This window comes from Theropithecus gelada, chromosome 7b, assembly GCF_003255815.1.
Source record: "Theropithecus gelada isolate Dixy chromosome 7b, Tgel_1.0, whole genome shotgun sequence".
In the NCBI taxonomy this organism is placed as follows: Eukaryota; Metazoa; Chordata; class Mammalia; order Primates; family Cercopithecidae; genus Theropithecus; species Theropithecus gelada.
The window spans coordinates 56,262,339-56,289,507 of record NC_037675.1 but is presented as its reverse complement, the minus strand read 5'-3'; the positions used below and the strand labels follow the sequence as shown (position 1 = coordinate 56,289,507).

Sequence of the window (27,169 nt, the reverse complement as noted above, 5' to 3'; positions counted from 1 at the left end):
CTCTGTTGCCCAGGCTGGAGTGCAGTGGTGCAATCTCGGCTCATTGCAAGCTCCGCCTCCCAGTTTCGTGCCATTCTCCTCCCTCAGCCTCCCGAGTAGCTGGGACTACAGGTGCCCGCCACCATGCCTGGCTAATTTTTGTATTTTTAGTAGAGATGAGGTTTCACCTTGTTCACCAGATGGTCTCGATCTCCTGACCTTGTGATCCACCCGCCTTGGCCTCCCAAAGTGCTGGCATTACAGGCGTGAGCCACCGCGCCTGGCCTGAGCTCTTAAAAAGTTTAGTATTTCTGTGTTGGTTATATGATGTTTTCCACTCTGAGGATTTTGCCTTTTTAAAAGTATAGGCCTGGCATAAATTTTTATGTAAAGATTGAGGGTGGTGATTAATATTAATAAAACCTTTTATTGTTATCAGTAGTCATCAAGTGATAGGTCTTAATTTTTTTATTAGTGTCAATATTTTATTTATAGTTATGTTAAATAAAATTTTATTTTATTTATAGTTATATTAAATAAAATATTGGCACTAATTTTATTAGAAACTCTAGGGCCAAGTATGAGCCTATAATGGACATCAGTGCAAGATAAGATTTCCAAGTGGTATCAATTTATGTTGCCTCTGCCAGGCGTGGTGGCTCACGCCTGTAATCCCAGCACTTTGGGAGGCCAAGGTGGGCGAGTCACTTGAGGGTAGGAATTGTAGACCAGCCTGGCCAACATGGTGAAACACCCTATCTCTATTAAAAAAATTACAGAAATTAGCTGGATGTGGTGGCACGCACTTGTAACTACAGCTACACAGGAGGCTGAGGGAGGAGGATCGCTTGAATCCAGGAGGCAGAGGTTGCAGTGAGTCGAGATCATGCCACTGCACTCCAGCTTGGGTGACAGCAAAACTCTGTCTCAAAAAAAAAAAAAAATTATGTTTTCTTAAAATGTATATATTTTATCATAGAATAGTTAGAATAGGAAAAAAGTCTGTTGTTATTTGCATTCATATTTGTAAGAAAACTCCATTTTTGAAATGTTTCTTTTGAGGAATTTAATGGTTTGGTTGTTCAAAGACCAACTGTAATGTACTTTTAAAGGAACAGTCATGTAATTTATTTTTAAATATTATTAAATACTCCATTTGCTAATTAATAAGTATATATGTATCTTATTCTCATGAAGAAAATAATAAGTAATTGTAGCTCCGGTATTATGACTCCTGTCAGAAACTATTTAGAGATAGATGAGATGTAGTAGCTCCCAAAACCTAAATCTTAATACAGATTTAATTATAATATTTGTTAATTTGTACTACTGTGGCTTACTGATTCTAGGAGCTTCAGTTTTTCTCAGACTTATATTTAATCTTACCTGTTTGTAGGTGTGGAACTCTATTGGAATTATTCGCTGCTATAATGATGAGCAAGACAATGCGATAGATGTGGAGTTCCATGATTCCTCCATACACCATGCAACACACTTATCAAACACTTTGAATTATACAATAGCAGATCTTTCCCACGAAGCTATTTTGTTGGCATGTGAAAGCACTGATGAACTAGCAAGGTAAACTCAAGATTTTTAGGAAGAATTTGGCACTGTTAAACTGTTAGATACAGTTGTTGAAATTAAAGACAAAAAGTTAATAAAACAAAATTTATTTTTTGTAGTATGAAATTTCAGAAGAGTTTGGTACAAACACCAGCACACCCAAAATACCTCAGAACATATGTCTGTTTTTGCCCTAATGGTTCCCTCATTACACGCTCTAACTACATAGCAAAATGACATGGCATGGTTAGTAATGCAAGAGATGGGATTTTTTTTACATTGTTAAGTGCTTTTTTTTTTTTTTGCTATTGTAAGAGTAATATACATACATTGTAGAGAAAAAAAAAAACAGTATACAGTATAGAAGTTTCAGAAAATGAAAGCTCCTCTCAGAATTCTACTCTGAGATATAACTGTTATTAACAATTTGATATGTATCCTTCCAGATTTCTTTCTATTTGAACCTCCCTTATTTTAATTTACTTTATTGAAATGTAATTTATTTACAATAAAATGCACCCATTTGATGAGTTCACAAAGGTGTATATACACATAACCCCTACCACAATCAAATATAGAATGTTCTTTATCACTTGAAAATGTTTTCTTATATCCCTTTGCAGTTAGTTCAACCCTAGCCTTGGCCAACTATTAGTCTAGATATTTGTCATTGTGTCTTTATCACCTGAAAATGTTTTCTTATATCCCTTTGCACTTAATTCAACCCTAGCCTTGGCCAACTGTTAATCTACATTTTTGTCACTATGGATTAGATTTAAAATCTCTCTTCGAGAAAGGAAAAAAAAAAACCGGAAAAACAAACCAAGAAATGTACTAGTCACCCGTTTGCTTTTTCTACTTAATGTGTTTTGGATGTTTACATGTTTTGATAAGTAGGTAGGTAAATAAATAGGTAGATAGATGTCAAGAAAAAAATTATGATGGGAAAGCAATGGGTACAGAATGTTTTTCTTTTTAAAAGAAAAGAAAATATTTTTTCAGCTTTTTGTTAATCAAGAGATTGCCCTCTCTTGATCCCTTCTTCAGCTGATTATAGTACTGATACACTTCATGGATTTTACTCTATCTTCTATGTGACTTGAAATTCGTATCCTTCAGGCTGGGCACGGTGTCTTATGCCTGTAATCCCAGCACTTTCGGAGGCCGAGGCAGACAGATGACCTGAAGTCAAGAGTTTGAGACCAGCCTGACTAACATGGTGAAACTGTGTCTCTACTAAAAATACAAAAATTAACCAGATGTGGTGGCACCCACCTGTAGTCCTAGCTATTTGGGAGGTTGAGGCAAGAGACAGGAGAATTGCTTAAACCCGGGAGTTGGAGGTTGCAGTGAGCAGAAATCATGCCATTGTACTCCAGCCTGAGTGACAGAGCAAAACTCTATTTCATATAATAATAACTTACATATATGTATGTGCAAAGAAAAAAGGCTGGAAAGATAACTGTATTTCATTTTAAGGGTATTTCATAATTACTTTTTTAAAGCAACTTCTTATGCCGTGTGTAATAGAAAGTAAACTATTTAGTTTTGTAGTTGAATATCATGATTACTTATTTTATATATATATATCTCTCTTATATGAAAGTTTGATTGTTTTTGTCTTGTTTTAATTTTTAGCAAGCTTCACTGCCTGCACTTTAGTTCTTGGGATTCAAGCAAAGAGTGGATAATAGACTTGCCTCAGAATGAGGATATCGAAGCCATATGTCTCGGTCAAGGATGGGCTGCTGCCGCAACTAGTGCCCTGCTTCTTCGATTGTTTACTATTGGAGGGGTTCAGAAAGAGGTATTCAGCCTTGCTGGACCTGTGGTGTCAATGGCAGGACATGGAGAACAGCTTTTCATTGTTTATCACAGAGGTAGATTTTTTTCAGTCTTTTATGATTTACCATGACTTGAAGTAAAATGGAAATCACTTGAGCTTTTTTGCGTTTTTGTTACTCTTTTTGTCTTGGATTATATACTTCCTTTTGAATCAGTGTGATCTTTACATGTAGAGAATTTTGTTGTGTTTACTAGTATCAATAAAAATGAAAATGTTTTCTTAATAGAACTATATTATAGAGAGAATTCCAAGGTGGAATTTGGTTAATTACTTCCATGTCTAAATCTTACCATTTGGCAAGCACGACCAGAGAACTTTCAGCATTGAAATTCCATAAAAATAACTCCTAGTAGGAAGGGCCAAAACAACTCTGAATGTGACACTTTTTAAAAGCTGCTGCCTCCTTTTCCTCCCCTCATGTCTTTCTTCAGTCCCCATCATTATGCTAAGACGGTCTTATCAAGGTAACTGATAATCTCTGTGCTTTTTAAAAAAATAATTCCATTGAAAATACCTTCTTCTCATGACTTCTGTGACATCATACTTTCAATATTTTTCCTCACTGGCAACTCCCTTTTTACTTTTTTGTTGTCTCTACCTTTTAGCTGGAGTGTATCCCCTTTTTCTCTACTACTCTCTAGGTCAGGGTCTTTCAGTCTTTTTGTCTGCTTTGCCACAGTAAGACATAGGTTCATAGATTCTGGACCAGGTGTGGTGGCTCACACCTGTAATCTCAGCACTTTGGGAGGCCCAGACGGGAGGGTTACTTGAGCCCAGGAGTTCAAGACCAGCCTGGATAACAATAGCAAGCCACTGTTTCTATTTTAAAAAGAAAAAAAAGAAGAAGAAAAGAAATATATTCTGTATAACTGTTCTATAAATATCTGCAAATGTAACTGAAATAAAGGTCTCATAGACAATGTTTACTCTTTGATTTCAGTTTAAATTTTTTTATTTCATTTTTTTAAATGCTAGTTGCAACTTAAACTTGATTCCATGACTCATAGGTCAAAAAAATGCAGTTTGAGAAACCACCCTGGGGAATTTTATCATAATCCATGGCTTTAAATACATCTCAGTGTCTATGACTTCTAAGTTGATAGCACCAACCCTACCCTCTCCTGTGTCTCCAGACTTACACATCCAGTTGCCCACTTGAAATCTAGAGTTTGGACAGACATTTCAGACTTAATTTACTCACAATAAAAAATGATTTTTTTCCTTCCAAACTTGCTTCTTACGTAGTTTCCCCATCTTAGTAAATGGCCTACTAGCAATCTAGTGGCTGAAGCCAAAAATCTGAAAATTATCTTTGATTCTTCTCTTTCCATTTCCCCTGCATCAACTCCAACAGTAAAATTATATCATCATGTCAATTCTATGGAATAACACATTCTAAATTTGTCTCTCTTCATTTCTTCCGCTAATGCAACCTAGATGTCATCTCTTGGACTGTCATAATAGTCTCCTAACTAGTCTTTTAGCTTCAATTCTTGCCTTCCACAGTCCATTCTCCACACAGCAGCCTAGGTAATCTTTTAAAAACATAGATCATGCTCCTTTTCTCAAATCTCTCTGACTTTCCTTCACTTTTAGAATCAAAGTCAAACTTCTGATAGCTGTCAAGGTGATCTACTGATCCCGTATAATCTGACCTTTGCCTGCCTCTTCAACCTCATGTCTTACCATTGTTTCTCATTACCATGTTCTGGCCATACTGCCTCTTTGTGTTCTTTGAGCCCTCTATTCTTCCTGCCTTAGGACTTTGCATTAGCTGTTCCCTCCATCCACTTTCATGTTCCTTCCCTAATGTCTGCGTGGCAGGCTCCAGCTTGCAGTTCATGTCTTAACTTAAACTTTACTTTCTGAGAGGCCACTTCTGACTAACCAGTCTAACAAACCACTCTGACATTCTGTATCACATTATTTTAACTTTTTGATAACTTTTTTTGTTCATTTTGTGTTTTTTAATTTGTCTTCTACCTGAAATTTGAATTTAATGAGAGCAGTGACTTTGTTTATTGCTGTAGCTCCAGGATCTAGGCCAATGCTGGCATGTAGTAAGCTTTCTGTAAATATTTCTTGAGTGAATAAATGCCCACTTATAAGGACTTTATGTGAATAGTCCGTGTAACATCTTACTCTGTTTCTAATACCTGAATGATGCCTCAGTTAGATGGGTTATTCATAAAAAGTAGCGCTAGTCAGTCTAGTAATTTACCACAAAATCAATTCACAGAAAATAATGTAGACTGCGTTATAGTTGGATAACCTTTAATGCCTGATTTATATTTACATTTTCTCATTAGGTACAGGATTTGATGGGGATCAGTGCCTTGGAGTTCAACTGCTAGAGCTGGGGAAAAAGAAAAAACAAATTGTACATGGTGACCCTCTTCCTCTTACAAGGAAATCCTACCTTGCATGGATTGGGTTTTCAGCTGAAGGCAAGATAAATTTGTTTAAAAAAAACAAGTATAATATAAAGTGTTAAGATATTCTTCAAGAAGAAAATTATTTCATTGTTTTATTCCTAACTAATTTCTTTAAGGATAAATTATCTCTATTTTATATTTTAAATTTCTATTTTAATATGTTGGCAGAATTGGGAACTGCAATCTTTAGGCAAGGTAGCCATTATTTTATGTACTAGATCTTGCTTTTATTTTTATGTTCTTTTGTGAGAGGGTCTGGCTCTGTTGTCCAGGCTGGAGTGCAGTAGAATGATCTCAGCTCACTGCAACCTCCACCTCCTGGGCTCAAGCCATCTTCCTACCTCAGCCTCCTTAGTATCTGGGACTTCAGGTGTATGCCACCGTGCCCAGCTAATTTTTGTATTTTTTGTAGAGATAGGGTTTTGCCATGTTGCCCAGGCTGGTCTCAAACTCCTAGGCTCAAGTGATCCGCCCACCTTGGCCTCCTAAAGTGCTGGGATTACAGGCGTGAGGAACTGCACCCGGCTAAGATCTCTCTTCATGAGAATTCTCATTAGAAAACTTACAAAGAGGAAAATATATTTTTCTGAAAGTTTATTAAATAGCAAGGAGGTGATACAAATCAATAATAAGTTGTGTCTTTTCCAGCAGATCATACACAAAACTTAGAATTTTCTAGAACTTCACTGTTTATTACAATAACTAGTATGTATGTCTATTGAGCACTTGAAATATGGCTGAGATGTGCTTGTATGTATAAAATACTCTCTAGATTTTGAAGATTTACCATGAAAAAAATATGAAAATCAACAATTTTTTTAACATTGATTACCTGTTAAATGATAATATTTGAGATACCTTCAATGAAATAAAATGTATTATTAACATTAATTTCACCCTTTTTTTCTTTAAAAAAATTTTTTTTTGGCTGGGCATGATGGCTCATGCCTACAATCCCAGCACTCTGGGAGGCCGAGGCAGCAGGATCACTTGAGCCCAGGAGTTCAAGACCAGACTGGACAATATAGTGAGATCCCATCTCTATTTAAATATATATATTTAATTATATATTTAATTATATATTTAATTATATATTTAATAAATATATATATATATATATATATTTTTTAAGGAATAAATTAGGAGTCTTGCTCTGTTGCCCAGGCTGGAGTGCAATGATGCAATATCAGCTTACTGCAACCTCTGCCTCCTGGGTTCAAGCAGTTCTCCTGCCTCAGCCTTCTGAGTAGCTGGGATTATAGGCTTGCATCACCACACCCGGCTAATGTTTGTATTTTTAATAGAGACAGGGTTTCACCATGCTGGCCAGGCTGGTCTTGAACTCCTGACCTCAGGTGATCCACCTGCCTTGACTTCCTAAAGTGCTGGGATTACAGGCATGAGCCACTGCCCCCAGCCTAAATTTTTTCATTTAATTTTTTTGTTGTTCAGATACATGGTATGTAGCCATTTTTCTTTTTTAATGTGGCACTAGGAAATTAAAAATTACACTTTTGGCTCACATGATATTTATTTTGGATAAGTGCTATTTTAGACCAAATTCTAGAGGCTTATGACAGATGATCTGAAACACACTGAGGAGTACCTTATTTTATTTGTTTTTGTGTTTGCATTTTTTTCTATGCAGAGTCTCACTCTGTCACCCAGGCTGGACTGCAGTGATGCGATCTCAGATCACTACAACCTCTGTCTTCTGGGTTCAAGTGATTCTCATGCCTCAGCCTCCTAAGTAGCTGTGACTACAGGCACGTGCCACCACGCCTGGCTAATTTTGTATTTTTAGTAGAGATGGGGTTTCAACATGTTGGCTAGGCTGGTTTCGAACTCCTGGCCTGAGGTGATCCGCCTGCCTTGGCCTCTCAAAGTGCTGGGATTACAGGAGTGAGCCACTGCACCTGGCCCAGGAGTACCTTATTTTAAATCACCAGTCAACTCTATCTAATGGGGACTTAAGTATTTCTCTTTTTGGAGATATTCATTCTTCATTTACATTGCTGGAAACTCCACTTTCTGTTTAAAATATCAACCATTTCTAGATGTGTTTTCTGTTTTGATGTTAGTCACTCAGGCTTTAATAATATGAATCATTGATAACTTCCATTTGTATAGATTTTTTTCTCCCAAGTACCAATTAGATCCAGACCCTGAGGAAACTGATGTTTGCAGAGTAAGGGGGGTATGAAGCCACAGATAAGAAAAGGGAGAATCAGGCAATTTGCCACAGATTTCCTGAGTTGGAAGCAGAATAGGTGGAAAACAAGAATGCTTCTGTTTTACTAGGTAAGAATTGCTTACCCAGTAGTTGAGGACAGAAGAGTAACAAGGCCAACAAAAAGAAGAGAGAGGAAGAAGAGTACTAAAGATAAATTTCGTAAAGATCACCTTGTATCAGGTTTTGATCATTTTTCTAAATATTTCTCAACCGGGAACCTTCTCATTCATGTTTAATATTTTGCTAAAATTGGCTTTAAAATTATTATCGGTCAGGCACAGTGGCTCACGCCTGTAATCCCAGCACTTCGGGAGTCCGAGGCAGGTGGATCACGAGGTCAGGAAATCGAGACCAACTTGGTTAACACGGTGAAACCCTGTCTCTACTAAAAATACAAAAAAAAATTAGCCAGGTGTGGTGGCGGGCGCCTGTACTCCCAGCTACTCTGGAAGCTGAGGCAGGAGAATGGCATGAACCCAGGAGGCGGAGCTTGCAGTGAGCCGAGATCGTGCCACTGCACTCCAGCCTGGGCAACAGAGCGAGACTCCATCTCGAAAAAAAAAAAATAATAAATAAATAAATAAAGTTATTATTATCTTCCAGCAGGTGGCATAGTTTTCACTGAAACTCAGTTTTTTCACTTTATTTGTGTAAATTTTAGTCATATCAAATACAATTTTTTTTCTTTTTTCTGTTAGGTCTTACTCTATATGGTTAATGAAATTTTACGGTAAATAATCGTAGATTATTTGCTTCTGTTTTGTGTTTTGCTTTTGAAAGCAAAGTTGAATCCTTGGTATGTATAATATATTTGAAATAGGGTTTCTTTAACAACATGTAGCTATGTCTCCAAGTGATTTCTTTTTCTGTTGGTGTTTAGGTACCCCTTGTTACGTGGATTCAGAAGGAATTGTTCGAATGCTTAACAGAGGACTTGGTAATACATGGACTCCTGTATGTAATACAAGAGAGCACTGCAAAGGAAAATCTGATCACTACTGGGTGGTTGGTATCCATGAAAATCCCCAGCAACTAAGGTAGGCTATTAAAAGAAGTCTGAAGTTGACTCTTTTTTTTTTTTTTTTTTTTTTTTTTTGAGACGGAGTCTGGCTCTCAGCTCACTGCAAGCTCCGCCCCCCGGGTTTACGCCATTCTCCTGCCTCAGCCTCCCGAGTAGCTGGGACTACAGGCGCCCGCCGCCTCGCCCGGCTAGTTTTTTGTATTTTTTTTTTTAGTAGAGACGGGGTTTCACCGTGTTCGCCAGGATGGTCTCGATCTCCTGACCTCGTGATCCGCCCGTCTCGGCCTCCCAAAGTGCTGGGATTACAGGCTTGAGCCACCGCGCCCGGCCAAGTTGACTCTTTTTTAAAAGTATTTTGAATTTCTTTTTGTGAGGCTCTTTAAGTGTATTTGTCTTTTATCCTAGTCCAATTATTTGCTTTCTATAGTCACTAAATTAGGAATTTGTTCATATTCACTCTGAAGTTTTCAGTCACTTGCTTTACTTGAAACATGTTGAATGAAATAGAAATAATTAGGGTGACCTTACCATCATTTCAGCCACACAGGGAGAGGAATTCTGGTTAAACATGGCATTTCACCTTTTATTATTGTCTTTTATTTTAATAAAATAATAATCAATATAAAAGTAAAAATGGAAAATAAAACTGATAAAACTGAATATATATTCAATTGAGAATTGAAATATATAATGAAGCTGCTTTTTGAGATGTTTTGCTTAATTATTATAATAGGAGGAAGGACTAATAGAATTTTTTTTTTTTTTTTTTTTTGAGACGGAGTCTTGCCCTGTTGCCCAGGCTGGAGTGCAGTGGCATGATCTCGGCTCACTGCCAGCTCCGCCTCCCAGGATCACGCCATTCTCCTGCCTCAGCCTCCCCAGTAGCTGGGATTATAGGCACGCACCACAACGCCTGGTTAATTTTTTTGTATTTTTAGTAGAGAGGGGGTTTCACTGTGTTAGCCAGGATGGTCTCAATCTCCTGACCTCGTGATCCGCCCACCTCAGTCTCCCAAAGTGCTGGAATTACAGGCATGAGCCACCGCACCCAGCCAAATTTTTTTTTTTTTAATTGAGTCTCTGTCACCTAGGCTGGAGTGCAGTGGTGTGATCTCAGTTCACTACAACCTCCACTTCTTGAGTTCAAGCGATTCTTCTACCTCAGCCTCCCCAGTAGCTGAGATTACATAGGCATGTGCTACCATGCCCAGCTAATTTTTGTATTTTTTGTAGAGACGGGATTTCACCATGTTGGCCAGGCTGGTCTTGAACTCTTGACCTCAAGTGATCCATCCAAAGTGTTGGGATTACAGGCGTGAGCCATCACACCTGGCCCTGGACTAATAGTATTTTATGTTGATTCGTGTGCACATTAAAGTTTGGGGAGTACGGCTGCTGGCACGTGTAAGAAATAATACATTGGTTGGGCATGGCATGGGATTTCTTTTTGGGGTGATGAAAATGTTCAGAAATTAGTGGTGATAGATGCACAATTCTGTGAATATACAAAAAAACCACTGAATTACATACTGTTTTTTTTTTTTTTTTGAGACAGAGTCTCACTCTGTCACCCAGGCTAGAGCACAGTGGCCTGATTATGGCTCACTTCAGGCTCACTTCAGCAGTGACATCCTAGGCTCAAGCAATCCTCCCACCTTAGCTTCCCAAGTAGCTGGGACTACAGGCACGCACCACTACACCCAGCTACTTTTTGTAGAGGCAGGGTTTCACCATGTTGCCTAGGCTGGTCTCAAATTCATGGGCTCAAGGGATCTTCCCGCCTCAGCCTCCCAAAGTGTTGGGATTACAGGCATGAGCCACCGTGCCTGGCTGAATTGTATACTTACCATATGATATGGCTGGTACATTCTCTGTGAACTCAATATGTGAATCATATCTGACAAAGCTGTTAAAAAGAATGAGGACACTATGTAATGATACAGAAAAATCTACAAGATGTATTAAGAGAAATAATTACCATTTGTGTAAAAGTGGGGAAAGAATAAGAATATGTAATTGTATTTGCTTTACATATGCAAAAGAATTCCTAGAAGAATAAAAAGGAAACTAACAATGATAGTTACCTCACAGAAAGAAACTCAGTGGATAGTATAGGAGACTTTTCTCTGTATTCATTTTTATACTTTTTAAGCATGTAAATTGAGCATGTAACTTTGAATTACTAGGTCAAAAGTTAAATAAATTGAATTTTTAAACAAAGCAGCAATTCAATAAACTAAATCAGATAAGGCCAGAAGTTCAAGAAGACTTCTTTTTTTTTTAAATTTATTTATTTTTTATTATACTTTAAGTTCTAGGGTACATGTGCACAACGTGCAGGTTTGTTACTTATGTATACATGTGCCATGTTGGTGTGCTGCACCCAGGAAAGACTTCTTAATTTGGCTACATGGAGGTTAACGGTGACTCTGATACAAAGTGATAAAATGTTAAATTCCAGATTGGGGTGGGCATGGGAGGTACAGAAATGAAAGTAGAATATGTGGATAACTCTTATCAAGAAATTTGACTATTGGGCCAGGCGAGGTGGCTCACGCCTGTAATCCCAACACTTTGGGAGCCCAAGGCGGGAGGAGTTCGAGACTAGCCTAGGCAACATAGTGAGACCCAGTTTCTACAAAAAATGTTTTTTTAATTACCCAGGCTTGATGGCACACGCCTATAGTCTCTGTTACTTGAGAGCCTGAGAGGGGAGGATCACTTGAGCCCAGGAGGTTTGAGGTTACAGTGAGCCATGATCACGCCTCTGCACTCCTGCCTAGGCGACAGAGAACCTATCTCAAAAAAAAAAAAAGGAACTTTGGCTTGAAGAGAAGCAAAGATTTGGGGTGGCACCTAAGGGAGGATAAAAAGTCTTTGAAGGGATTTTTTAGCTTAGGTGGCTCTACAGCATTTTTGTAATCTTTTGGCAATGAATTTAGTAAAGAAGATAAGATTGACAATTTAAAAGAAGGATCCAATGAAAGGAATGAAATCTTAAAAGAAAAAAAAGTAGTAGTTTTTAGATGAGCTGTCTAAAATAGGAAAACAGACATTTTATCAGTTGTGGAAGGGAAAAAAAGAGGCACAAATGCAGATAGATTTGGTAGCTGAAAGGTAACAAATTCCTATCTTCTGTTTTTGGCTTCTGTTTTGTTGGCAGATCATGGAGCAGAATTCAGTTATTTCTAGAGACAGTGGTTGGCATTGTGGGATGTTTGAGAAGAAAAGACATATAGTCTCAGAGAATGCAGAATTGAATTAGTAGAGAACTACAGAGGAATTGCTGGTTATTTCTATGTGTTTTGCCTTTATAGTTGTAATCACTGAATATTACATTCTAAAATTGACATATTTAGTATTAGAAGATGTATATTTATTAACTTCTTTTTTTCTTTTTATTTTAGAGCCAGGGTGTCACTGGCTCTACGATTGCAGTGGTTGAGTCATAGCTCACTGCAGCCTTGAACTCCTGGGCTCAAGTGATCCTCGCACTTCAGTCTCCTGAGTAGGTGGAACTACAGGCACAGGCTGCCACACCTGGCTAATTTTTTTTTTTTTTTTTTTGAGACGGAGTCTCGCTCTGTCGCCCGGGCTGGAGTGCAGTGGCCGGATCTCAGCTCACTGCAAGCTCCGCCTCCCGGGTTCACGCCATTCTCCGGCCTCAGCCTCCCGAGTAGCTGGGACTACAGACGCCCGCCACCTCGCCCGGCTAGTTTTTTGTATTTCCTAATAGAGACGGGGTTTCACCATGTTAGCCAGGATGGTCTCGATCTCCTGACCTCGTGATCCGCCCGTCTCGGCCTCCCAAAGTGCTGGGATTACAGGCTTGAGCCACCGCGCCCGGCCGACCTGGCTAATTTTTTAAAATACTTTGTAAAGATGAGGTCTCACCATCTTGCCCAGATTGATCTCAAATTCCTGGCCTCAACTGATCCTCTTGCATCAGCCTTCCAAAGTGCTGGGATTATAGGTATAAGCCTTGTGCCAAGCCACATTCACTATTTTTAATAGTTCTTATAGTGTAGGTTGTTCTCAGGGATTTCTTGCAAGTCCGTTTTCAGGAATCTAATTAGTTTAGTAATTTGAATTAAAGAATTCACAGTCTGTCTTAATAGTAGGTTAAAGTTTGAACCTATGAGGATTTTTACTATTCTGCCTAATGCTTATTCAAGTAAGATTATTCATTTTGTTAGTGAATGTCATTATCTTAAGGAGGTATATGAAATTATTTATTTGCAATATATGAAATTAGTCATCTGCAATGAATAATTTTGCTTTTTCATTTAATTTAATATTACAAATATTTCATCAGTTGCAGTTTTCACACCCTTAGTAATTTATCCAGCTGGCTTTTTTTTCTGATATGCTTTTTTTTTTTTTCCGCACAACCCTTTGGGACACATTTTTCACCTGCTTTTTATTTAAGATTTATAAAGAATTTTAACTTGTTAAAAACTACGATAATTACAGCTAGTAACATTTAACTGTTATATTCAATGATGGATAAAGAAATAATGGACTCTAAATTACAGCTTTTAGATTTAGAAGGATTTTAGAACCCATCTCTACTAGTAGCTCCTGACATTTTCAAATATAAGAGCCCCTTTTGTTTATTTATTTAGAAACAGGATCTCCCTACGTTATCCAGGCTGGGCTTGAACAAGAGTCCTTTTTAAATGTTGAACAATTCATGCCTGCAAATGATAGTAGCTCTAGTAACTCTACATTTAGTATCAGCTAATAAATAATATTTCTTTATTGAGGCAGTCTTGCTATGTTCCCTAGGCTTTTCTTGAACTAACCTCGAGTGATCCTCCCACCTTGGCCTCCCAAAGTGCTGGGATTACAGGCATGATAACATAAGCTTCTGTAGACCTAAAAATTTTATTTTAATATAAAATTGTATTTACAAATCACATTATCTGCATACATGTGAAAATTTTAGTATGTAAAGTGGAAACTAGTTTTGTATTTGGTCTACAGACAATTCATGGTGCTTGTGTGCATTCCTAGACCCTTTATAATAGCTCAGCAGCCCTACAGGAATAAAAGAATGGGAAGTACCAAGTTCTTTTGGTCTATTTGCTGCCTCTCTTCACCCTCAGCACTTCTCCCCAGTTTTTACATATGAGAAAACTATGGTCCAAAAAGATTAAAGTAATTTGGTAGAGAGTACACATCTATTTATTGGCAAAAAAAAAAAAAAAAAAAAAAGCTTATTTTTTTGTATTAAAATATAGGAACAAAGGGAGTTAGTTGATAAGTAGATTGAAAGAATAAATACTCCTGTAAAGACCAACTTGTAGAATAATTGAATTACTGAGGGGAATCTTACACAGTAGGCATTTGAAGCACTGAGAAGATTAAAAAGTCCTGTTGATAGAAATGTATTTATTTGTATATTACGTGATAAATTGATAACTGCAGAATGTTTTTATATTTTCCTGGCTTTATGCTGGAATAATAAACTTGAATAAGAATATTTTTCTTTCTTTTTTTGGTAGAACATTTATTTATTTATTTATTTATTATTTTTTGGTATATAGCCTTAAATATTTTTCAAAGATTGGAAGCTACACTTCTCAGTATGGCTTACTGTACTTTTCACACCAGTTTTGCTGATATGTAGGCATATTTAGAGATGATTTATTTCCTTTCTGTGGATAGCGGTACATGGAAGTTCAGGGAATAAAATTCTGCAATCACTTTTTAGTAGCCTGCTGTTGTTTAAAGAAACTTACTTATTCTGGCTAGCAAGAAATTCATCTTTGGCCAGGCTTCGTGGCTCACAGCTGTAATCCCAACACACTGGGAGGCCAAAGCAGAGGGATCGCTTGAGGCCAGGAATTTGAGACTAGCCTGGGCAACATAGAGAGACCCTGCCAGGCATGGTGGTACATGACTGTAGTCCCAGCTGCTCGGGAGGCTGAGGTAAGGGTATGACTTGAACCCAGGAGTTCAAGGTTATACAGCCCCTGCACCCCAACCTGTGTGACATAAGGAGACCTGGTCTCTAAAATAAAAAAGAAATAAATTCATCTTCGTATTTATTTGCATTTTTAATGCTTCTGTTTGCTCTCATTGTTTGTTTTAAAGATAGCGAATCACATGCTTCTCTGTAAAGGCAATGTGGCCTAGTGGTCCAGAGCTCGAGCTTTCAAGTCACACTGCCTGCTTGTGGTATCCTGGCTGAAATCCTCGCTCAGTAGCCCTGGTGTATTATTTACACTTTAAACCCTCTGTGCCAGTGTTTCCTCATCTCTAAAATCAAAGTGTACTCATTTCACAGAATTTCTGTGAAGATCAGGTGACTTAGTGATACCTCTTTCTTTATTCTTTTCACTTTAAATGCATTTTCTAACCCAACTCAGTAGTATTTATGCTTTCTTTTTGTTCAGAGATCCTTTAAAAGAGAGTACATTTTGTGAAAAATAATTTTTAAAATTTCATTTGAGAGCCTGCCTCAGTGGTGCACACCTGAATCCCAGCTACTTAAAAGACACGGGCAGGAGGATCACTTGAGTCCAGAAGTTTGCAGACAGCCTGGGCAACAGCAAAACCCTGTCTGTCAATATAAAATTTTCCTATTTTCCTTTAATTATGAATATGAGCCTGGGTGCGGTGACTCACACCTGTAATCCTAGCACCTTGGGAGGGCAAGGCAGACAGATCACCTGAGGTCAGGAGTTCGAGACTAGCCTGGCCAACATGGTGAAACCCTGTCACTACTAAAATTACAAAAATTAGCCAGGCATGGTGGCAGATGCCTGTAATCCCAGCTACTTGGGAGGCTGAGGCAAGAGAATCGCTTCAACTCAGGAGGTGGAGGTTGCAGTGAGCCAAGTTTGCGTCACTGTACTCCAGCCTAGGCAACAGAGCGAAACTCTGTCTCAAAAAAAAAAAAAATTATGAATATGAGAAATTACTGATCTGTATTGGTATCATCCCTACCCCCTTTTGAATTGAACTTCAGTTTACCAAGTATTGTTTCTTCTAAAGATTTTTTCATGACACTACTGGTTAATACGTAACTGAGAGTTAATAAATTTTGCTGTGTTACAGTCTAATTTGCTCTCTACCAACAAAGACCTTTCTTTTTATGTTTAGTTTTTCTTTTTATGTTTAGAGTTTTTTTTTTTTTTTTTTTTTTTTTTTTTTTTGAGACGGAGTCTCGCTCTGTCGCCCAGGCTGGAGTGCAGTGGCTGGATCTCAGCTCACTGCAAGCTCCGCCTCCCGGGTTCCCGCCATTCTCCTGCCTCAGGCTCCCGAGTAGCTGGGACTACAGGCACCCGCCACCTCGCCCGGCTATTTTTTTTTTTTTTTTGTATTTTGTAGTAGAGACGGGGTTTCACCGTGTTAGCCAGGATGGTCTCGATCTCCTGACCTCGTGATCCACCCGTCTCGGCCTCCCAAAGTGCTGGGATTACAGGCTTGAGCCACCGCGCCCAGCCTTAGAGTTATTTAATGTGCTTGAAAGCTAGACTTTTTTCCTAGTTGCGTTCACTAAATTAGCATTTATTACAGTACTGACTAGATGTGCTATACCACACAAAGATAAATGAGGCTGTGGCCTGGAAGAGGTGGGCTTGTAAAGTCATTATGCTACTCCCAAATAAGTGATTTAAAAGAGATGTGAGCAAAGTCTCCTCAAATGCAGAAGAGAATTCTGTCCAACATAGAAGAAAAAACAAAATTTGCTGGCTGGGGCAAGATTAATTTGGACACTGGACCTAGTTTTCTCCAGTTTAGCATTTTTTAATTTAATTTAATTTAATTTTCTTTTTTCCAGACAGAGTCTCATTCTGTTGCCCAGGCTAGGGTGCAGTGGTACAATCTCAGCTCACTGCAACCTCCGCTTCCTGGGTTCAAGTGATTCTCGTGCCTCAGCCTCCCAAGTAGCTGGGATTACAGGCGTGTGCCACCATGCCCAGCTAATTTTTTGTATTTTTAGTAGAGACAGCGTTTTGCCAGGTTGCCCAGTCTCGATCTCCAGAGCTCAGGTGATCTGCCGGCCTTGGCTCTCAAAGTGCTGGGATATTACAGGTCTGAGCCACCACACCTGATTATTTTGGCATTTTTAACCTCTTTCTTTAATAAAAAAACGGGTCTTGTGGTCAATTTGAAAACAAACTGAAGTAATTTTTTTTTTTTTTTGAGACAGAAGTTGCAGGGAGCTACAGTCACTGCACTCCAGTCTGGGCAACTTCTGCCTCCTGGGCTCAAGCGATCCTCCATCCTCAGCCTTCCTTCCGAGTAACTAAAGCTACAGGTGCATGCTGCCATGCCTAGCAAATTTTTTGTATTTTCTGTAGAGACAAGGTTTTGCTGTGTTGCCCAAGCTGGTCTTGAGCTTCTGAGCTCAAGCAATCTGCCTACCGCAGCCTCCCTATGTACTGGAATTACAAGCATGAGCCACTGTGCCCAGCCACTTTTGTAAACCAGGTTGGTTTTTCTTAGTAAACCAGGTGTTTTTTTGTTTGTTTGTTTGTTTGTTTGTTTGTTTTAACATTCCTCTTCCAGATGGTTTATGCACACAGTTTCCAGGAAACTCCGGTCGAATTCCAAAACCCACCAAATTAGCAGTTTAAGTGTATTTGTTTTTCCCTTGAATTCTTCTATGGCGGGGATATTTAACAGAGAAAACATCTTTTTAGTTCAAGTCTTTAAAGCTAAGGAAAGGATAAAAAAAATGCAAACTGGTGCTCTGCTTTGTTGTAAATGTGGCTTAGAAAGTAACTGTTAATAAAATCCTACTCAATATTTCCTTTTTCTTTGTGATAATTGCTTACTATGTGTAAATCAATAAAGTGAGCTGTAAAATGTTTTTAAACATGTAAACATTTAAACATGTAAAATGGTATTTTAGAAAAAAAATGTTTAGGCAATTAACATTACTCCCAGTGTTCCTTCTAATTTTGTTAATGTACATATATATGTACTTGGACTCATCTTTTGTGAACGTACGTGCTCTTTTTCATTTTGCATGACTAGTAGTGATTCTTGTAAATAGAGATTTATGACAGAATTGCCACAAGATTATTTGAAATTTGAGGTATTCGCACTGCCACCTCATACTGTGTGGTGAAAACTAGATTTTTTATAAAATCATAAAAGGAGAGAAGGAAGAAAGAAATGAGATTGTATGTTCAAAAAAAATTGGAACTCTAAAAACATTTGTATTTTTATTGTATAGTCAGAAAAAAAAGAAGGGAAGGTATTTGAATCTCACAAGAAAGGGGCCTGAGTTGTTTGAAAAAGAATACTAGATATTGTCACTTACTTGTTTTCTAATTACTCTAGTGGGCATTTGATAATACTGGAAGATATTTATAAAATTTTTAAGCCCAAGGGTCTAGCTTCTACTTAGTATCTCCCTTCAAGAATGTCCTGATTAAAAGGCTATACTATAAATTAAGTGGATGACTATTAGTAAGCATTCAACAAGAGATTTCGTCTTTTTAAATGACTTTATGAAAATATAAAATTTGCCAGTGGTATTTATAGTGTGCAGGCATGGTTTTCCAGTGCTTTTCTAATAAATAAATTGGAGTACATAAGTTGAAAGAGTTCTATATATGTAAATCATTCTGTGATTAATGAAAGCTTTTTAATCAGTTGCAAGAGTACTACTCATGATGGGTGTGTTTGAATGCCTTATATAGCCTACTCAGAACAGGTTTAGACAGTCCTTACCCATTGACCTATTACCATATAAGGCAACCTTTCATTTATCAGAGTAGATATAGATTATAGTCTTTCTAATGATAGTGGATGTTCTGCTTCACTCTGACCAATATCTAATAAACACTTAACCTGTATTAGGCATTTCACCATCTCTCATTCTTTTTTGGAATGGAGTTTTGCTGTGTTGCCCAGACTGGTCTCCTGGCTTAAGCAATATCCTTCTGTCTCAGCCTCCTGAATAGCTGGGATTACAGGTGCCCACTACCATGCCTGACTTTTTTCTCTTTTTTGACAACTTATACCAGCAGTACTAAGAATTCTCAAACTGATGAATGTAAGTGAGTATGCTATTGTCTTTTTTTTTTTTTTTTTTTTTTTTTTGGTGATAGTCTTGCTCTGTTGCCCAGGTTGGAGTGCAGTAGTGCAGTTTCCCAGGTTCAAGAGATTCTTGTGCTTCACCCTCCCAAGTAGCTGGGATTACAGGCGTTCACCACCACACCCAGCTAATTTTTGTATTTTTAGTAGAGATGGATTTTTGCCATGTTGGCCAGGCTGGTCTCAAGCTCCCGGCCTCAAGTGTTCTGCCTGCCTTACCCCCCCAAAGTGCTGGGATTACAGACATGCACCACCATACCTGGCCAACTTTTTTTTTTTTTTTTTTTTTGAGACTGAGTCTCTCTCTGTCACCCAGGCTGGAGTGCAGTGGCACGATCTCGGCTCAATGCAAGCTCCGCCTCCCGGGTTCACGCCATTCTACTGCCTCAGCTTCTCAAGTAGCTGGTACTATAGGCGCCCACCACCACGCCCGGCTAATTTTTTTGTTATATTTTTAGTAGAGATGGGATTTCACTGTGTTAGCCAGAATGGTCTCCATCTCCTGAGTTCGTGATCCGCCCGCCTCAGCCTCCCAAAGTACTGGGATTACAGGCGTGAGCCACCATGCCTGGCCAACATTTTAAAAAAATTTTAACTTTTATTTTAGATTCATGGGGTGCATGTGCAGGTTTGTGACAAGGGTATATTGCATGATGCTGAGGTCTGGGGTACAATTGAAGCTGTCATTCAGGTAGTGAGTATAGTACCCAATAGGTAGTTTTTCATCCCTTGCCACCCTCCCTCTCTCCCCTCCTTATAGTCCTTGGTATCTGTTTTTTTCGTCTTTATGTCCATGTGTACCCAGTGTTTAGCTCCCACTTGTAAGTGAGAACATGCAGTATATAGTTTTCTGTTTCTGCATTAATTTGATTAGGATAATGGCCTCCAGCTGCATCCATGTTGCTGCAAAGTACGTGATCTTACTTTTTTAAGTAAAACCTGTGTGGCGGCATCCATGGTGTGTTGTGTACCACATTTTCTTTATCCAACCTACTCTTGATGGGCGCATAGGTTGATTCCATGTCTTTGCTATTGTGAATAGTGCTTCAGTGAACATACGAGTACATGTGTCTTTTTGGTAGAATGATTTATTTTCCTTTGGATATATATTCAATAACGGGATTGCTGGATCAAATGGTAATTCTATTTTTAGTTCTTTCAGAAATCTCCGAAGTGGTTTCCACAGTGGCTGAACTAATTTACATCCCCACCACAATGTTTAAGCTTTTCCTCTTCTGACGTTTTTTTTTCCCCACATTTTTTTGAGACAGGGTCTCGCTCTGTTGCCCAGGCTGAAGTGGAATAGCACAAACATAGCTCACTGTAACCTTGAATTTTTGGGCTCAGTGATCCTCCCACCTCAGCCTCCTGAGTAGGTAGGACTACAGACACATGCCAGCACGTCTGGCTAATTATTTTTTCCACAGAGACAGCGTCTTGCTCTATTGCCCAGGCTGGTTTCAAACTCCTACAGTCCTCCCACCTCAGGCTCCCCAAAGTGTTGGGATTATAGGCTTGAGTCACCATGCCCAGCCTCGACTTTTTAGTAACCATTCTTACTGGTGTGAGATGGTGTAACTCATTGCGGTTTTTATTTTGTTTGTTTTTTGAGGCAGGGTCTCACTCTGTCACCTAAGCTGGAGTACAGTGGTGCAATTACCGCTCACTGCCGCCTCAGCCTCCCAGGCTCAAGGGATCCTTCCATCTCAGCCTCTTGAGTAGCTGGGACTACAGGTGTGCGTCACCATGCCTGGCTAATTTTTGTATTTTTTGTAGAGATAGGGTCTTGCCATGTTGCCCAGGCTGTTCTGAAACTACTGGGTTCAAGTGATCCACCCGCCTCAGCCTCCCGAAGTTCTGGGATTATGGGTGTGACCCACCATTCCCAGCCTTGTATGTCTTCTTTTGAAGTGTCTGTTCATGTCCTTTGCCCACTTTTTAATGGGGATATTTGTTTTTTTGCTGTTGATTTTTTTTTTTTAAAGTTCCTTATAGACTCTGGATATCAGATCTTTGTTGGATGCATAGCTTGCGAATATTTTCTTACATTCTTTTTTTTTTTTTTTTTTGAGGCATAGTCTCACTCTGTCACCCAAGCTACAGTGCAGTGGTGTGATCATGGCTCACTGTAGCCTCAACTTTCTGGGCTCAGTGATCCTCCCACTTCAGGATCTGCAAATGTCTTTCCGTTTGGTTGTGTCATCTATGATTTCTTTCAACAGTGTTTTGTAGTTCTTGTAGAGATCTTTCACTTCCTTGGTTGGATATATCCTAGGTATTTTGTGTGTGTGCATATGGCTATTATAAATGGGATTGTGCAGGACTACAGGCACATGCCACCACACCTGGCTAATTTTTAAATGTTTTTGTAGAGACAGGTCTCCCTTTGTTGCCCAGGCTGGTCTCAAACTCCTGAGCTCAAGTAATCCTCCTGCCTTGGCCTCCCAAGGTGCCGGGATTACAGATGTGAGCCAGTGCACCTGACCTGTTTACTCTTGGTAGTTTCGTTTGCTGTGCAGAAGCTCTGTAGTTTAATTAGGTCCCACTTGTCAGTTTTTGTTTTTGTTGCAATTGCTTTTGAGGACTTAGTCATAAAATATTTACCAAGGCCAATATCCTGAAGGGTATTTGCTAGGGTTTCTTTTGGGATTTTTATAGTCTTAGGTCTTACATTTAAGTGTTTAATCCATCTTGAGTTAATTTTTGCATATGGTGATAGGTAAGGGTCCAGTTTCATTCTGCATATGGATAGCCAGTTACCTCAGCACAATTTATTGAGTTAGGGATTCGTTTCCCAGTTGCTTATTTTTGTCAGCTTTCTCAAAGATCAATCAGTTGGTTGTAGGTGTGTGGCTTTATTTCTGGGTTCCCTATTCTGTTCAATTGGTCTGTGTTTCTGTTTGTGCACCAGTGCCATGTTCCTTTTCTCCAGCCTTGAAGTACAGTTTGATGTTGATGTTGGGTAATGTGATGCCTCCAGTTTTGTTCTTTTTGTTTTAGATAGCTTTGGCTATTTGGGCTCTTTTTTGGTTCCATATGAATTTTAGAATAGTTTTTTCTAATTCTGTGAAAAACGACATTGATAATTTGATAGGAATAGTGTTGAATCTATAGATTGCTTTGGAGAGTATGGTTTCTTTTCTTTTCTTTTCTTTTCTTGGTGCTGGGACTTCGATGCGAACCAAGGTTGCTGCAGACACAGTATGGTCATTTTAATGATATTGATTCTTCTAATCCATGAGCATGGAATGTGTTTCCATTTGTTTGTGTTATCCGTGATTTCTTTCAACAGTGTTTTGTAGTTCTTGTAGAGATCTTTCACCTCCTTGGTTAGATATATTCCTAGGTATTTTATGTATGTGTATGACTATTGTAAATGGGATTGCATACTTGATTTTACTCTCAGCTCGAACATTATTGGTGTATAAAAATGCTACTGATTTTTGTATATTGATTTTGTATCCTGAAACTTTACCAAAGTCTTACCTTTTCTATAGAGTCATATAGTCAGCAGAGAGATAATTTGACTTTTCCTATTTTGTTGTCTTACTTGATTGTTCTGGCTAAGATTTTCAGTACTCTGTTGAATATGAGTGAAAAGAGCAGTCATCCTTGTCTTATTCCAGTTCTTAAGGGCAATGCTTCCAGCTTTTGCCCATTCATATGATGTTGTCTGTGGGTTTGCCATAGATGGCTCTTATTATTTTGAGTTATGTTCCTTCCATGCCTAGTTTGTTGAAGGTCTTTATTATGAAAGGATGTTGAATTTTATTGAAAGCTTTTTCTGCATCTATTGAGATGATCATGTGGTTTTTGTTTTTAATTCTGTTGATGTAGTGAATTGTGTATGTTGATTTGCATATGTTGAACCAACCTTGCATCCCAGGAATAAAACCTACTGGTTGTGGTGTGTTAACTTCCTGAAGTACTGCTGGATCTGGTTTGCTAGTGTTTTGTTGAAGATTTTTGTATCTGTGTTCATCAAGGATATTGACCTGTAGTTTCTTTTTTTGTTGTGTCTTTGCCAGATTTTGGCATGAGGATAATGCTGGCCTTATAGAGTGATTTGGAGAGGAATTGACTTTTTGAAATATTTTAGTAGGACTGGTGCCAGTTCTTTGTGCATCTAGAATTCAGCTGTGATCTCTCTGGTCCAGGGCTTTTTTTGGTTGATAGGTTTTTTATTTATTACTGATTCAGTTTTGAAACTCATTATTGGCTTGTTCACAATTTCTTTTTTTTCTGAGTCAGTCTTGGGAAGTGTTATGTTTCTGGGAATTTATCCGTTTCCTCTAGATTTTCTTTGCTGTGCAGAAGCTCTTTAGTCTAATTAGGTCCCACTTGTCAATTTTTGTTTTTATTACAATTGCTTTTGAGGACTTTCTCTTTCTCTTTCTTTCTCTCTCTCTTTTTTTTTTCTTGAAACAGGGTCTCACCCAGGCCGGAGTGCAGTGGCATGATCATGGCTCACTGCAACCTCCCAGGCTCAATTAATCCTCCTATCTCAGTCTCCTGCGCAGCTAGAACTACAGATACACACCATCACACCTGGCTAATCTTTAAAATTTTACCCAGGCTGGTCTCAAACTTCTGACCTCAAGTGATTCTCCCACGTTTGCCTCCAAAAGTATTTGGATTACAGGTGTGAGCCCATTGCCTCTAGATTTTCTGGTTTGTGCACGTAGAAGTGTTCATAATAGTCTGTGAGGATCTTTTGTATTTCTGTGGAATCAGTTGTAATGTCACCTTTGCCATTTTCTAGTTGTGCCTATATGGAGCTTCTCTCTTCTTTTCTTTGTTAATCTAGCTAGGAGTTTATCAATCTTGTTTATCCTTTCAAAAAACCAATTTTTTTGTTTTATTGATCCTTTGTATGGATTTTTGAGTCTCAATTTTGTTTAGTTCTGCTGTGATTTTAGTTATTTCTTTTTTTCTGCTAGCTTTGGGGTTTGTTTGTTCTCAGTTATCTAGTTTCCCTAGATGCCATATTAGATTATTAATTTGAGATCTTTCTAACTTGATTTAGGTGTTTGGTGCTATAAACTTTCCTCTTAACATTGCTTTTGCTGCATCCCATATATTTTGATATGTTGTGTCTGTTTTCATTTATTTTAAAGAATGTTTTGATTTCTGCTAATTTCATTGTTTATTCAAAAGTCATTCTGGAGTATGTTGTTTACTTTCCATGTAATTTGTGTGGTTCTGAGAGATCCTCAGTATTGATTTCTATTTTTATTTTACTGTGGTCTCAGAATATATGCATGGTATGATTTCAATTAAAAAATTTTGAGACTTGCTTTACGGCCAAGCATGTGGTTGACCTTAGAGTATGTTCCACGTGCAGCATCATTAGCATTTATCTTGGTGATAACATGGATTCCATGACAGGTGTTAATAGTATAGTTTTTATGTTTTAAAAGTGGGTAGTTTGCTAAGGAAAATATGAAGAGGGCTGATTTGACTTTTAGTGGTTGTCATTTTATAAAGTGAGATGTGAGGCTGGGCAGGGTAGCTCACGCCTGTAATCTCAGCACTTTGGGAGGCAAAGGCAGGAGGCACACTTTAGCCCAGGAGTTCGAGTCCATCCTGGGCAACATGGCAAAACCCCATCTCTACTAAAAATACAAAAGTTAGCCTGGCATGGTGGCACATGTCTGTAGTCCTAGCTACTTGGGAGGCTGAGGTGGGAGGATCGCTTGAACTTGGGAGGTTGGGGCTTCAGTGAACCGTGATCACACCACTGTACTTTAGCCTGGGCAACACAGTGAGACCCTGTCTCAAAAAAAATAAGTGAGATATGAGAAGAAATTTTTCTATTCTTGAAATGCTTGTAGGGATAGTCTTTATGCCTAGTCAAGCCTAAAACACTTTTTAAAAAAGAGATATTTGTTACATATAATTAAGGCAGCTATTATAATAATAATATTACTATTCTAAGTTATTAACTTTTGAAAACTTTTTTAATTTTGCAGTTTTTATGACATGTTAGCAAATTTTTATGGTGGAACTTTTCTTTACTGACAGGTGCATTCCTTGTAAAGGTTCTCGGTTTCCCCCAACCCTTCCACGCCCTGCCGTTGCTATATTATCCTTTAAGCTTCCTTATTGTCAGATTGCAACAGAGAAAGGACAAATGGAGGTATGTGGAAGTCTTACCTTGACACTTTGAATTTGATAATACAGCACCTGTGATGCATACGCTTTAAAATTGTCGTGATGGCCACTATATTCATTGCTGTATAATTACATGAATAGGGGTAGCAGGGAGGGAGGAGGACTGCTTAGGATCACCAGGCCACCTGATTGCCATCACTGCTTCCAGGGACTTTGTCTACAAAGTAAACGGGTGTGACTATCAGAGACCCACTGGGGAAAGACTTACTCTCAGGATGGGGCATGTCCCTGAGAAGAAGTGCCTCCATCATTTTGTGCCGTAGGCACCTGGCTTGCCTGACCCTAGTCCTAGCCCTGTGTCATCAAAAGTCATTTGAAATCTGCAATTAGTTACTCTAAATAAGAAACAAATTAGCTTTTAAAAAGTTTGTTTACCAAGTTCTCTGAGCATTCATTATGATAGCTAGGAAACTGTTTTAAATGCTGTATTCCTCCCCAACTGCCTTTTTTAAGGATAGGGGGAAAAGTTAAGCTGTAGTATCACACTAGAATTTGAATTGTAAAATAAACTTATAGAAAGGAGGGCTTCAGAACATATTTTATTCAAAAACTGGTATCTTGAGAGAAATATTTAACACTTGCCTCATATTAAGGTGATAGTTGGCATTAAGCAATTTTGTTCACTTTTGTAGGAGCAGTTTTGGCGTTCAGTTATATTTCACAACCACCTTGATTATTTAGCTAAAAATGGTTATGAATACGAAGAGAGCACTAAAAAGGAAGCAACAAAAGAGCAACAGGAACTTTTAATGAAAATGCTTGCGGTGAGTAAAATAAATATACTGAAGATGTTAAAGTTAAATGCTTTTCTATAGGTTGAATTTCTTAAAGGTCTGTGCATTAGGACTAAGTCCCACAACCTAAGATTCTTAAGTTTGTTGTTGTTGTTGTTGCGACGGAGTCTCGTTCTGTCACCCAGGCTGGAGTGCAGTGGTGTGATCTCAGCTCACTGCAACCTCTGCCTCCTGGATTCACACAATTCTCTTGCCTCGGCCTCCCGAGTAGCTAGGATTACAGGCGCCCACCACCACGCCCAGCTATTTTTTTTTTTTTTTTTTTTGTATTTTTAGTAGAAACGGGGTTTCACTATGTTGGCCAGACTAGCCTCGAATTCCTGACCTCATGATCCGCCCGCCTCAGCCTCCCAAAGTGCTGGGATTGCAGGCGTGAGCCACCGTGCCTGGCCATTCTTAAGTTTTATCTGATGACATTTTCCCCTGTAAAGTTCTATTTTCTGGTTGGTCTTGCAGTTAAATTTTTTTTTTTTTTAGACGGAGTTTCACTCTTGTTTCTCAAGCTGGAGTGCACTCGTGCAGTCTTGGCTCACTGCAACTTCCACCTCCCGGGTTCAAGTGATTCTCCTGCCTCAACCTCCTGAGTAGCTGGGACTATAGGCGTGTGCCACCACACCTGGCTAATTTTTGTATTTTTAGTAGAAACAGCGTTTCACCATGTTGGTCAGGCTGGTCTTGAACTCCTGACCTCAGGTAATTCACCTGCCTCGGCCTCCGAAAGTGCTAGGATCACAGGCATGAGCCACTGTGCCCAGCCTAGAATGAATACAACATTACCTTGTAGCTAAGATCATGTGCAGGAATAAACATCTCTGGGGCTACTGCCCTTTTGCTTCTGCCCATCAGTCTGTGTTTTAACAGGCCCTCAAAGTAACTGAGAACTACTGCTCTAGTTTCTGTTACTGTTTTACAAAGTTTGAGTGTATACTTTTTTTTAATATCCAGGGCTGGGCAATCTTAAGAACTTTGATCAGGCTTTTAGATATGCCTGCCTTTTGTCATCCTCTTTGAATTAGGCAGCTGTGTGTGATGAAAATTTATGTGTGACCAGTGGCCAGG

At 38.7% G+C, this 27,169-nt stretch overlaps 1 protein-coding gene across 1 annotated transcript in view; it reads left to right on the top strand.

Annotated features, from left to right (window-relative positions):
• WDHD1 (WD repeat and HMG-box DNA binding protein 1) overlaps positions 1-27,169 on the top strand; it is an 83,497-nt gene that overhangs the window by 39,177 nt on the left and 17,151 nt on the right. Inside the window, exons 13-18 of the mRNA XM_025392009.1 lie at positions 1,376-1,560; positions 3,184-3,425; positions 5,701-5,838; positions 8,940-9,096; positions 25,167-25,281; positions 25,949-26,080. Of these exons, the coding sequence (XP_025247794.1) occupies positions 1,376-1,560; positions 3,184-3,425; positions 5,701-5,838; positions 8,940-9,096; positions 25,167-25,281; positions 25,949-26,080 (969 nt within the window). The remainder of the gene's footprint in view (positions 1-1,375; positions 1,561-3,183; positions 3,426-5,700; positions 5,839-8,939; positions 9,097-25,166; positions 25,282-25,948; positions 26,081-27,169) is intronic.